General features: G+C 44.2%; 1 protein-coding gene across 2 annotated transcripts in view; it reads left to right on the top strand.

The window, feature by feature from the left end:
• MYO1E (myosin IE) overlaps nucleotides 1-13,234 on the top strand; it is a 205,261-nt gene that overhangs the window by 120,417 nt on the left and 71,610 nt on the right. For both annotated transcript variants that reach the window (XM_082648354.1, XM_082648353.1), the window contains exons 5-8: nucleotides 639-726; nucleotides 4,682-4,771; nucleotides 8,757-8,888; nucleotides 11,796-11,930. In XM_082648354.1, coding sequence (XP_082504480.1) covers nucleotides 639-726; nucleotides 4,682-4,771; nucleotides 8,757-8,888; nucleotides 11,796-11,930 — 445 coding nt within the window. The remainder of the gene's footprint in view (nucleotides 1-638; nucleotides 727-4,681; nucleotides 4,772-8,756; nucleotides 8,889-11,795; nucleotides 11,931-13,234) is intronic.

Raw genomic sequence — 13,234 nt, 5'->3', positions numbered from 1 at the left:
AATAAAGTTGCTTGCATCAGTTCAAGGCTGGTTTGAAACCAGAGAGTGCCTACTTTTTCTTTTTTTTTAATTAGAGAAGAGATATGTGATTACTAAAAGTTTGGAAAATAATGAACTGAAAGAAGTCTCCCACAGTATCTTTTCCTTTACCAAAACCTCTGCTAATATTTTTCTTATGTGCTTTTTTTTCTTTACAGTTTTTTAACCCTGTTTTACATATAATCTGAATCTGATCTATTTCACATAACACTACTTCGTGTGCTTTTCTCCCGCAGTGTTTACAGTCTTCCTGTCAGTTGTAATCTGTCTAGTCTGTCCTTCTGATGTTCCATAATGTTCCTGTTCATGCTTCCTCCTATTATTGGGCATTTAGAATGCTGAATTGTCTGTCCTGTACACAGTGATGGTTATCAGAACACTGGCCCACACACCATGTTAATAGTGATCATACAAGTCAGGGAGGTAACCTGATCCTGCTGTGATTTAACTTTCTCAACCAGTAGTGTGCATTTTTTACTGAATTCCTTTCTGCCGGTTTCCTTTTGTTTTGGGTTTTGTTTTGAGGGGGTCTTTTCAGAGGAAAGGGAGCTGGTCATGAGCCACTTCACAGGTGGGTATTTTTGTCTTTCTTTCCTTAGTGGTGAAAGTGGTGCTGGAAAGACCGTGGCTGCCAAATACATCATGAGCTACATCTCCAGGGTGTCTGGAGGAGGCCCCAAAGTCCAGGTGAGCTGGTGCTATGGCCCATTGTGAGACTTTGCGCTGTGTGAAAGTAAGAGGCTCCGTTTGCTGTTCAAAAAGAATTTTTCTTCCACAGGGAAGACGTTGGTTTTATAACCAAGAAACTTGAAATATGCAGAGAAACAGCATGTTATGGGCTGGAGATGCCTAATATGTAATGAGTATTATATACAATCGATGAAAAGGTCACAAATCCAGAAGTAAAACAGACAAAGGGCACGAGAGCCATCTCATAGAAAAGGAAATATAAATGACTCTTAAAACATGAACATATGCGCACCCCCATGATAATAAGAGAAATGCAAATTAAAATTACATTGAAAAACTATCTCTTAACTGTCAAAATGGCAACAATTTTGTAGTATTTTAAACACTCTGCTGGTAAAAACATAGGGGCGTAGACTCTCTAACACATTACTGGTAGGAACATGAACTAGTACACTTGTGTGGAGGGCATTTCAGCAATATTTTTCAAATCTATAAGCATACACCCTTTGACTCATCAATTCTGCTTGGGAGAATTTAACCTTTAGGTGTCCTGAAATGTATACAAAATGATAACATGTGTAAAGATCTTTGATGTGACATTTTTTGATGATGGAGAAGACTGGAGACAGATGCTCTTCAGTTGGTGATATAATTTATGGGGAAATAATTTATGGTTCATAATAGACTAGAATATTAGACAGCCATAAAAAAATGAAGCTTCAGGTACTGATGGGGACTGATCTTCAAGCTATATCATGAATTGCAAAAAGCAAAGTTCAGAACATTGCCTATAATGTACTACCATTTGAGAAAAAGGAGAACATGTATTTATAATATTTACATTTGTTTGCATATGTATAGCATAGCTCTAGAGCGATACATAAGAAATTGATAATAGTGATTTCTCCGGGGAGGAAACTGGGAGACTGGGGGAGGGGCATCTGTCCGTGTAGAACCTCGCAAACCTTTTATTTTTTATGTTACTTTATTTTTTTGATAGGTAAGAGATGGATTTATTTAGAGAGATAACACATTCCATAGGCAGAATGCGGTCTGTCTTAGAAAGTGAGAGTGGCTGCGAACCTTTCATTTTCTGAACGATGTGAATAAATCTCCAATTCAAAAAATTTACAAAGATTTTAAAATGGAGAAAGGAAAGGAAGGAGGAAGGATTAGAGCATTAGCAGGAAACATTAGGAAAGGGGGGAAACCCAGAGAACGAGGACACAGGAGAGGGAGAAAGAAAAGGGGGGGATTATAGTATGGGCAGAGAAGAGGCAGGTTCAAGAGGACAGCATGAAGAAAGCAGTAGATGCAGCCTTTTCTGTCTTGAGTTTTACTCGTTGTGGTAGAGGAATCAGCATCAGCAGGACTGGTGAAGCCCCCCACCCCCACCCCCAGAGAGTAGTGGAGGATGGCTATGGGGGCTAAGGTCCACAGGGGGCTGCCCAAACTCACAGTGCTCATCACTGGCACAGACTGCTGGGAACTTTTATTATTATTATTATTAGAAATCATGATGCAAGGTAGATTTCACCCCAAAGATTAATTTTTTAGTTAGAATCATTTAATGTGATGTTATTGCCATAGTCAGCTGTAGACTTTAAAAAGACACATCGAGGGCTTCCCTGCTGGCGCAGTGGTTGGGAGTCCGCCTGCCGATGCGGGGGACATGGGTTCGTGCCCCGGTCCGGGGGGATCCCACGTGGCGCGGAGCGGCTGGGCCCGTGAGCCATGGCCGCTGAGCCTGCGCGTCTGGAGCCTGTGCTCCGCAGCGGGAGAGGCCGCGGCGGTGGGAGGCCCGCGTACCGCAAAAAAAAAAAAAAAAAGACACATCGAAATTGTTTATTATGGCTCTGTCTGCTAAATCAATAGTGCTCCATCCTGTCCTGGGGGATCAGAAAGCTTAAGGCGGAGGCCAGTATTCCTTACACAGAGTAAAAGGGCCTTAGAGTGGCCTCCTCTATCAAATGAAAGGAAGAGCTAGAGCAGCACCATCCAGTAGAAAGATGGTGCATGTCACATGCATAATTTAAAATTGAATAGTTACAGTAAAAAAAAAGTAAAAGCATATGAAATTAACTTTTAAAATATATTTTATTTAACCCAATATATCCCCATATTATTTCAGCATCTAATTACTAATCAATTAATGAGCTATCTTACATTCCTTTGTGTCCTAAATCTTTGGAATCCAGTGTGTGTTCTACACTTACAGCACATCTCGGTTGGGACTGGCCATGTTGCATGGGCTCAGCAGCTTCCATGTTGGACAGTGGGTACAGCCCTAGGACTTAGGTTGTTATGGTACAGTCCACCTATCCGTAGAAGTCCATACCCTATCCGTAGAAGATGGACATGGAGCCAGGAATCCAGGATGCTCTTTTGTGTATGGGCTGCTCCTTTAATTCACTCTTTCTCTTTTCCCCCTATATGCTTACCACATGCCACAGAATTCTGTTGGACATCTTGATAGTTGATGGAGGGATGGATGGATACATGCATAAAGATTCCCAGTTACAAAGACAATAATTAAAGAAGGAAAGAGATAAGGAAGGGTCTTTCTTTTGTTCTGTCCCTACAAGAAGTTGAGTGTTGATAAATGGTGTAGGCAGGCCTGGCCATCAGACAACAAGTATGAAAGATTAATGAAGACCCACAAAGTCAAAATTAATTTTTCAAAGAAAAGCAAATTTTGTATAAATCCATGAGTTTTTAAAGGAGAAGGATGCTTAGAAGTATCTTTCTAAGCTTTGAAACCAACTTCATGGTGGGACCATCCATGATTTACTCTTCCTTCCATTGCTAACGACGTGTGCCTGGTTGATGGAATTCCAGTTCTCAGTCCTCTTCTCAATGTCCAGGCGGTGGCAGAGGAGCACTTTGGCTGTTACATAGTTAGTAGTTAGTGCCTTCATCTAGTCCTGTTTGCTGCAGGCGACGACCTAGTGGCCAGACTGCAGACGTTTCATGTTGATTTTTCTCTTCCTGTTTTCCTATGAGGACAAGGATACAGAGCTCTTGGCTTGAAATTAGTCAGTAGCTAAAGAGCACAAGCCAGAGACTTGTTATTTCTGGAACATGTTTAACCATAGCATGTGAATAATTAGAAGTACAAGGAATGACTCACTTGTTCAAAATCCTCTCCAACATCAACTCCTATCTGTTGAGCTGTCTTTGCCCATGGGGTGTTCTGTACTTTTCAGTCTGACATCAAATTGGAGTGTATGAAAACCAAATTCTTCCCCTCCAGTAGGCCAGGAATTGTTCCACACAATCCAGTGTTGGCCCTTGTTGCTCAAGTGGGAAAGAACTGGCAAAACCCGCAGCACCGGGGAGCTGGTTCGAAATGCAGACTCTCGGGCCCCACCTCAGACCTACTGAATCGGCATCTGCATTGTAATGAGATTCCCAGGTGATTCACACACATGAAAGTTCGGGAAGCTTAAGACTGTGTCCGCAGCTTTGTTTGGGGAGGAGAAACTGTTTCATTTCCCTCAAGGTGCCTCTCACTTGCAGTGAAGAGAGGGAGTGCGGGATGCAGTAGGTGGGGAGAGAAGTTGAGTAGAACAGGAGTAGTGACAGTAAAGCCTCCAGTCAGAACCGAAGGAGATGCCCCGTCCTGCCTTGGTGCCCCGTACACAGGGAGCACGGGATGAAGGTGCAGCATCCGATCTGGAAACCCAGTCTGGGAACGTTTGCAGATCCTGATTTACGGTGGCACCCTGGCCCCACAGAATCCTGCGTCAAGACAAGGGAGCTGGAAGGCATGACCACAAAAACAGGGTTAGTTCTGTCAAGAGGAAAGAGTAAACCCTCCAGAAATCCCAGGGACCTGGATTTGAGGCCTCTCACCTTCACATTCAGAAACCAGGTCCTTCGGAAAGTCTGGCTTTACATCGTGGAGTAGGTGTTCGCATCTTCCTAACCTGTGGTCATTTTGCTGTGACAGCACGTCAAGGACATCATCCTACAGTCCAACCCGCTGCTGGAGGCCTTCGGGAATGCCAAGACGGTCCGGAACAACAACTCCAGCCGATTTGTGAGTTTCTTTCCTGTGATAGAGAATGTCACCTGATTGATGATGTTGACATTCCTGATTTAAGTCCTATGGTCCCGAGGAAATAGGGGGTTTTCACAGATCATCAGGAGGCCGCCTTTTCAATCTTTTCCTCATTTTCTCTAGCGGCGAGCTGCCAGGCTTCAATTTGCCCTTTGACTCAAGTTATTCTGGGGCCTTGGGGATGGATAATTTTTGAAACCAGTTCTCAATTTGAGGTGCCTTCCTAAGGAAAATGGAAGTGTCCGCTTTGGTCTTGGAGGAGATTGCTTTGGGCCCTGGAGAAAAAGCCTTCTTTGCCTGACAAAGAACTGAGGAGACTAGATCCCAGGTCTTGTCGCCTTGCTTTGCTTCATAGAACTTGGTCTGTGGACCCTGAAGGAAGCACTTTGATCCGGCACCCTGGAAAGAAACTTCCTCCTCCCTGTCAGCCAAAGGGAGCCGACCGCTTCCCCCACCCCTCTTGGCTTTGTGTGTGCGTTTTTTGCATGTTCATGGGACATAATGACATCTAAAAGTGACTGGACTTAGCCTACAGATTCCTCCTAACGGGCCCACTTACCCAAGGGAATGAAAATATCAGGCGAATGCCTGAATGCCTATTGAGACATTTTTCTGAGTGTCTCCCGAGGGGGTAAATTAGAAGGCTGGCATGGACGAACGTGAATATACGCCCCTTGACAAAAAGCCACATTTACAAAGAAATGAATGTGTGCTCGGTAGCTCTGATTTATGTAGATTTCGTATCTTATCTCAACCATAGATTATGTCTGGCAGTAAAGCATTTAGGGAGCCATCTGTGAGGTGGATTCTGGACCATTTTAAAATAAATAAGTGAGAATTTTGGAGAAAAACGGTTTCTTTTTTACCCTTCTGTTTTGGAAGGAAGCTTCCCTTTCCAAGAGAATTCTTGCTCAGTTCTCATGCAGTAATTGTTGAGCTCCCTGGTGAGTTTTATCTGTCAGAATTTTCCTCGCTTTCCTCGCTGTTCAGTATTTTGCAAACTACTCATCTGTTCATCTCTCATGTTTCTGCTCAATGCCAGTTGTCCATCTCAATCTGCCTTGGAAAGATGGACTTGACCAAATTGAACTCTCTAGCTACCCATCCCCCTTCTTTTGCCTTCCTTAGAGAGCAGGAAGATAACCGTATCAATATTTTCCTTGATATTTCCAATATAAATTATTTTTTATCCTTGGACAAGGAGGCTACAGCAGTCAGTTTTTGTAAAGCAAAACAAAAATACCCAGCATTTATTATTTTTCTGATTACAGAATTCCGTACAACCCTGATGGAAAGATGGGAGAACTGTACAGAAAGGCAGTTCTCTCTCTCATACACACACGCACGTGCACACGTGCACACACGTAGTGGAGTCTGGTGGGGCATCAAAAGATGTTCTCATTAATCATAAGAGAAATGTAAATTAAAACCATATATCATTTTCTGTCTCTCAGATCATGAAACATTAAGGAGAAAAGACGCTATTGGTTGAAGACTGACACCTCCCAGGAGAGCGATTTGGCAATTCTTATCAAAGTTTAAAAGACTCATTGTCTTTGACCCAACAATACTTTTAGGGTATAATATCCACGTTTCCTGTTAATAATGATTTATTTTAAAAGATATCCATAATGTTAAATCTTTTTAAAAAGGTTACAAAACAATATCTATAATATGGTCCTATTTATTTTAAAATGCACATTTATATAAAGCATAATTAAGGTGTCTGCAAATCCACGTTTGAATATCCTATTACAGTGATTAGTAGGAGGAGGCAGAAGTGGCATCGGGGTGGGATTATGGGTAATTTCACTTAAAATGGATATGTAGTGTGAATTATAAAAATTCATCTATTTCCACTTATAAATCTTTCCAAGTTTTAAGAACTACATTATGAAATATTTCAAATACTATTTTAAAATAATACAATGAACATTGGGGTACCCAGTACCCAACTTAAGAAATAGAACATTACCAAGAGTTGAGGTTTCTTTTCATTTACTAATGGAAATATCATATCCTTCTTTATACAGTTTCCTCTTTCCCCCAGGCTGCTTTACAACAAAACTAAACTTTTTGCTCTCTCCTAAGGGATTTTGCCTTTTATATTACAATTTTGAGTTGTGTATAAGCATTTCTGTTACATTAGAACAGTGATTCTCAAACTTGGCCACATATAAAAAACACCCAGGCTTTTTACAGCTACTCCTGTCTGGGTGCCAGTCCCTAGCGACTGACTTACTTGTCTGGGGTGGCATCAGGAAGCACTTCTTTTTCTTTCTTTCTTTTTTAAAATTTAAGTTAATTTTAATATTTATTTATTTGGTTGCGCTGGGTCTTAGTTGCGGCAGGCAGGCTCCTTAGTCATGGCTTGCTGGCTCCTTAGTTGCAGTACGTGGGCTCCTTAGTTGGAGCATGCGAACTCGTAGTTGCAGCATGTGAACTCTTAGTTGTGGCATGCATGTGGGATCTAGTTCCCTGACCAAGGATCGGACCCGGGCCCCCTGCTTTGGGAGTGCAGAGTCTTATCCGCTGCGCCACCAGGGAAGTTCCCCTAGGGCAGCATTTCTTAAAGCCTCCGCAGGTCTTTCTAACATGTAGCCAAGGTTGTGAACCATTTCCAGAAGGACTTGAGAGTTTGCCGTTTACCACATCTGCCCTTCCTGGATTTGATGTCCTGTTTTGTTTCATTTCCATCCCCAGGTTGACGGGGAATGGCAGTGGGGTGGTAGGGTTGTACACAGATGGGCACTGAATTATTCCCTTCAGAACGTGGCCAAAGGGAAAGATGGCGAAGGACGGCCACGGTAGGAAGCAGAGGGGTCTTGTTAGCAGACTTTTCTCGTGAACCACCGTAATTCGGGATAGCTGCGGTTTGTGGTGCTTCTAGATGTTTATTTTGGGGTTTATTTCTGGGAGAGGAAGGAGTCAGCAGAGTAAAACAAATAGACAGTTAGATGGTGGCTTTCCTTTGTAGCCTTTTTGATACCTGGAATTGGCGAATACCTTAGCAGGAACACAGCAGGTACTAGGTGCTGTCGGCAGCAGGAAAAACACGCAGCAGGCTTTTCTTCTCCTTAGTGAGTTTATGGTTCTAGCTGGAGACTTGCTGCTTGGCAGGCTTCAGCCCTGAGATGGGGGGGTTTCATCAGCATACACGTTTTAAAAATATTAAATGTGAATGCAGTTAGGCTGGGCATGCTCTCGAGTCTGACCCTAGGCCGCACCACTCCCTAAAACCCACATTTTCATCTTTTTCTTCATTTATATTTGCCATCTTGGACCTTCCTGAGAACTGGAGAGAAACTAGATTGTAGTGGGGAAAAAAAAATCATTTACTTAACAATCTGGACACCTTTTCCAGCTACTCTCCAGGGTTTTATTCTCTTTTGTTCCCTATTAGCAGTAATTTAAAAGGAAGTATTAACAACAGCAGCAAAAATCCCCACACCCATAACTAGCTGGAAAGGACTTATAACCAAGTGTTTTTATTTTACATAAGCATATTAGATGCTCCAGAGGTAAAAGGGGATTGCTTTTGCTCAAAGCCATTAAAGTAAGTCTGCCCAAGGGAAAATTTGCTTCCTCTGAAAGAGGCAGATAGAGTTCACTCTTGTTAGATCAAGGGGACCATGTGACTTTCTGTCCTATTCTTCACAGCTTCCGGTTTAGCAGGCAGGCACCTACTGGGGGAAAATGGGAAGGGATATAGTGAGCGTATCCTTATTTAGTCAGGTTAGAATGATAGATTCTCTCTCTCAATACAGAATTGTGTGATTGGACAAAGGCATGGGGTATTGTCTGATAGGAAATGGTGAGGAAGTCTAGACCAGAACTGGGAGTAATTCAGAAACATATCTTTCATTAATGAATTTCCTTGAATTATATGCTATATCCAAAGCCTGCTTGGAACATCATGTTTTTGTTCACCAACCATTGAAGGAAATCCCTAATTTTCTTGCAGGGAAAATACTTTGAAATCCAGTTCAGTCCCGGTGGGGAACCAGATGGTGGAAAGATCTCCAACTTCCTTCTGGAAAAATCTAGGGTGGTGATGAGGAACCCCGGAGAGCGGAATTTTCACATATTTTACCAGGTTTTCCTTTATATTATTTCTTGCCTACTTCCTTATTCCTTCTCCACATTTAAAATTTTCTTCTCTCAGTCCTCAGGTTTAGACAGTCTAGTCTGGCAAGCCCAGGAGTCTTTATTGCCGTAGGTTGTGTACGTCAGTGTGCAAAAGAATTGTGAGAATGCCCTTACCTGCAAGGACAATAAGTTCTAGTTGGGATGAGAAGACAAAAATTTCCCTAGAGTGAAATAATCAGGAAAGTGTTGGCACACTTCAGAACAAAAGTAGGAATGTTTTATTCTTTGCCAAATAGGAATTCACAAGGGGAGACTTGGCTGGGATGGTAAGGAGAGCCATTAAGGAGGCACAGGATAGCATCAAGGGGACATTGACTCAGGCAAGTCAGGTGGCCTGAACAAAGCAGGGGTGGGAGGGAGAGGGGGGACGGGGGAGGAGTAGGCTAATGTATGAATCAGGCCCCAGCTGGTCTGCAAGGGCAGAGGTCTCCAAAAGGTGAACTGTTGGACAAAAGGCTTGAAATAGACTTGGGCTCTTTCATGCCAGGTCAAAAAGTTTGGGCTTAGACTCTCAGAAGCCATGGAGAATTTGGTGCTAGAACAGTGCGCCGGCTGCTTTGAACTTGTGTCCCAGGCTTCAGCAGTCATTTGCCTTGACTATTTTTAAAATGTTTTTAAGTATTTAAAAAATTTAATGATACCATACACAAATTTTTTTTTTTTTTTTGCGGTACACGGGCCTCTCACTGCTGTGGCCTCTCCCGTTGCGGAGCACAGGCTCCAGACGCGCAGGCTCAGCAGCCACGGCTCACGGGCCCAGCCGCTCGGCGGCATGTGGGATCCTCCCGGACCGGGGCACGAACCCGTGTCCCCTGCATCGGCAGGTGGACTCTCAACCACTGCGCCACCAGGGAAGCCCCCCATACACAATTTTTTAATGTATGGATTTATGTATTAATACTTCATATATCGGGGATCCATGTTAGATTTTCTTTGAAGAGTTGGCCTGCAGTGGTTTTTTAATTTATTTTTTGTTATAATTCGAAGCTCATTGGATTGGAAGGCAGTTACACTGTGTTGGTAGCTCACATTCAGTCTTTTCAATTACATAGACATGTTAGGTGATGGCAAATAATTCTTCTGGTTGGCATCTGTTGGTTGAAAGCCTACATAAATGACCAAAAGCTTCTGTTAATTCAGTAATGTTTTTAATTAAATCAGTCAAAGCAGCATGTACAGATGTTTGAAAAGTAACTTCATGCGTCACACACATACTGTATTATTTATTGAGCACCAGACAGAAGTTCATAATTATTTCCCAGACTCCTTTTAATAAATGGCAGCCCCACGCCCCTCCAGATTCCTCTTCCTACAGGTTGGAAATCCCCAGGTTAGTGACTGGGGATGTGATGAGATCAGGGGAAGACAGAGTTCCAGATTCTGACATAGAAGTAAAAGTCGAAGCTGTGAAATAGGGGAGACTCCTGTGGGAGTGAGTGTGGAGAGAAAACCATGCCCATATAGGACTTGGGGACCTGGGGACCACCTAGAGGATGAGGAGGCATTGAGGAACCAGGGAAGTAGTCAGAGGATGAAAGCCAAGATCGTGCAGTGTCACCAAAGCCAGAGGGAGCTCGGTGGAGGGGAGTGTGGGCCCGGATTCCATGTTCAGAGCTTTGCGGGGAAGGATGGGGCAAGGGCCTGGGAATCAAGAAAGGCCTGGTGGCCTCAGCCACTGGAAAGTAGCCATGAGGGTTATTTCATCAGAATGGCGATGGCAAGAAAGGAGCCAGATGAGGAGGTAGGTTCTATAGCTTGAAGGATCTCAGGGAGAGGGGCAAGGAAAAGCTTCTAGAGGAGGCAAAGCGCAGCATGTGTTTGTAGATGGCAGAGAATTAAAGAAAGGGGTGTTTGAAGATTCAGGGAGCTACATACTATGGGGAGGAGACTGAGAAAGAGGTGGGGGAAGTTCTTCCTTAGACACCCCGCCCACCCCCACCCCCACCCCCCAAAAAAAGAAAAATACAGCCAGAAGGAAGAAAGGAAGAGAGTGGTGCAAAAAGATTTTGAGGATTTAGGGGAAAAAACTCAGGGAACCTGATGTCGTCAAATGACCTAGAGCTTCTCGGTCATGGAGATGAGGTTCCCTATTTTAAGGGTGTGGAGCTGGGATGACATGAGGAACTTGACCAGGATGGAGGAGAGTGGATGGGGGCTAACTCCTGCCACCTGGGAGCCAGTGGTGGCTGGCACTGGCTTGCATGGGCTGTTCGCATCTCTCCCTTCAGGGACATTTGTTGGTAGTTTGGTCATGGTAGGAGGATTCACACCATGAAAGTCAGCAAACTACAACTCTAGTCCCCACCCCCAGCTCAAGAATGGGTAGTTGAACATTTTCCAGCACACCTAAAAGGGTCTTGCTCACAGCTAAGGCAAATACCAGAGATAGAACAGAAAGCCAAGGGACAGGACACCAGCATGGGGGACCTGAGGCTGTTCTTGAATATGCGCCCTGCAGTGAGAAGCAGGGAGGGTCCAGCTGCACTTTAAAAAGCCATGTGCAAGTTGAGCAGGAACAAAGTCATTGTAATCTGGCTTGCTTTCCACTTTTCCAAGGGATCTCACCAGTGTGACTGTGCAGTTCCCATTATCGGACAAGGGAAAATTCTCAGCTCTTGCAGGTCTAATCAGAGTTAAGAATTAGAATTTGCAAAGATGATTTGGGGCTACTACACAGAGAGCAGATATGCTGAAGCCCCTCCACATTTTTGCGACCGGACCACCCATCCGTTTGGGAAGCAGGGGTAGAAAGTCTCATCGCCTGGGCTCCGGGGCTGGTGGTGACAGGAACCGTGCGGTACCTTCGGTTGCTTTCTGGGCCACTCCATGCACACGCCACTTTCTCTTGCTCCAGCTCATCGAGGGCGCCTCCGCAGAGCAGAAGCACGGCCTGGGCATCACCACCATGGATTATTATTACTACCTGAGCCTCTCGGGGTCCTTCACGGTGGATGGCATTGACGACAGGAAGGAGTTTCAGGAAACTCTGGTAAGTGCTGGCGCGGGGCAGCTCTTCAGACGGGGCATTGCCTATGGCAGAAAGGGCAGGGGAGGTTAGCAAAGCAAAGAACAGCCCGATAGTCCCACCTCATGCTGCTGGAAGCACTCTATTTTCTGAAACACACTTGTAAACACCCTTAAATAGCCATGTGCCCAGTTGCTGGAGGACTACTTAATGATTTTAAATGGGTAAAAAAAAAAAATTCATCATTACCTGCTGCAGGTGCTCTGATTAACAGATAAAAACTGTTGTGGGTAATGCATTTACCATACCTGTTTGCCAACAGCTTATACAGTTGTTGAACTGTTTCCTTACAAAGGCAAAGCAAAAACTGCTCTTATGTTCTTAATCAGGTTTAGAAATCTTAGAACACCTTCAGTCTCTTCTCCACCCGCTTTCTCTTCCCCTCTGTATTTATAGGTCAGAAGGAGAGCCTCTACTCCATTCTCTTCACAATTTATGTGTCTTATGGTATAAGGCATAAATCCAGGTAGATTATTGAGGGTTCACATCCTTGGGGAAACGACTTACTAAGTCAATCTAGAACTTTCTGAAGGTGGGCTGTTGACCCATTTAGCCTCAAAGAACTGCATCACCACTGCCCTTTGAGTCGGGTACCAGCCTGCCTCATCCCTCAGCCCAGATCCAGAAACAAGTGGGAGAACTGGCAGTTGGAGGTACAGTTGAGGGGAAGCTGACCTTTGTGCTCGTGTGTCCCGGGTGCCAGGGAGGAAGATGGCATCAAGGGGCCACATGGTCTCAGAGGAGCTGGGAGAAAAAAATGCAGACAGGCCTGCGTCGGTCCTATAGTACAGTTCTCTTAGGATATTGGTATCTAAGACTCAGGCATCTCAGCTCCTTTTATTGAATTTAATGGACCTCAGAAACAAGGCTTTTCTAATGATGCTTTTATTTGATCTTCCTGGAGATTTTTTAATCACGATCCTTTTGCAAGTACAATTTATTCTCAGCCCTGCCAGTGAAGAGGAAGATCTATGAGTATTGAGAGTGGCTGGAAAAGGGGCACTGGTGCCCTTGGAGGGAGAGGAGTGGCAACAAGGAGAAAACTAAGGGACGAAAACAGACTTGTTGACCGTGCAGCTGCCGCTCCATCTGAGTGTGTTTCCTCCAGAGCTCTCTCGCCCTTATTCCTGGAGGATTACACGTTCTCTGTGTAAAGACGGAACTGCCTTTCCAGCACCATGTTGAGACTTGAATGTGTGAGGGGGCGTTGGTCAGTGAAAATGTCAGGGACTTCCTGCTGCCATCGCAGACTAAGCCAAGTGTAACTG

This window comes from Grampus griseus, assembly GCF_964374135.1.
Source record: "Grampus griseus genome assembly, chromosome: 2".
Lineage (NCBI taxonomy): Eukaryota > Metazoa > Chordata > Mammalia > Artiodactyla > Delphinidae > Grampus > Grampus griseus.
Note: the sequence above shows the minus strand (reverse complement) of the source record. Positions and strands in the feature narration are given on the sequence as shown.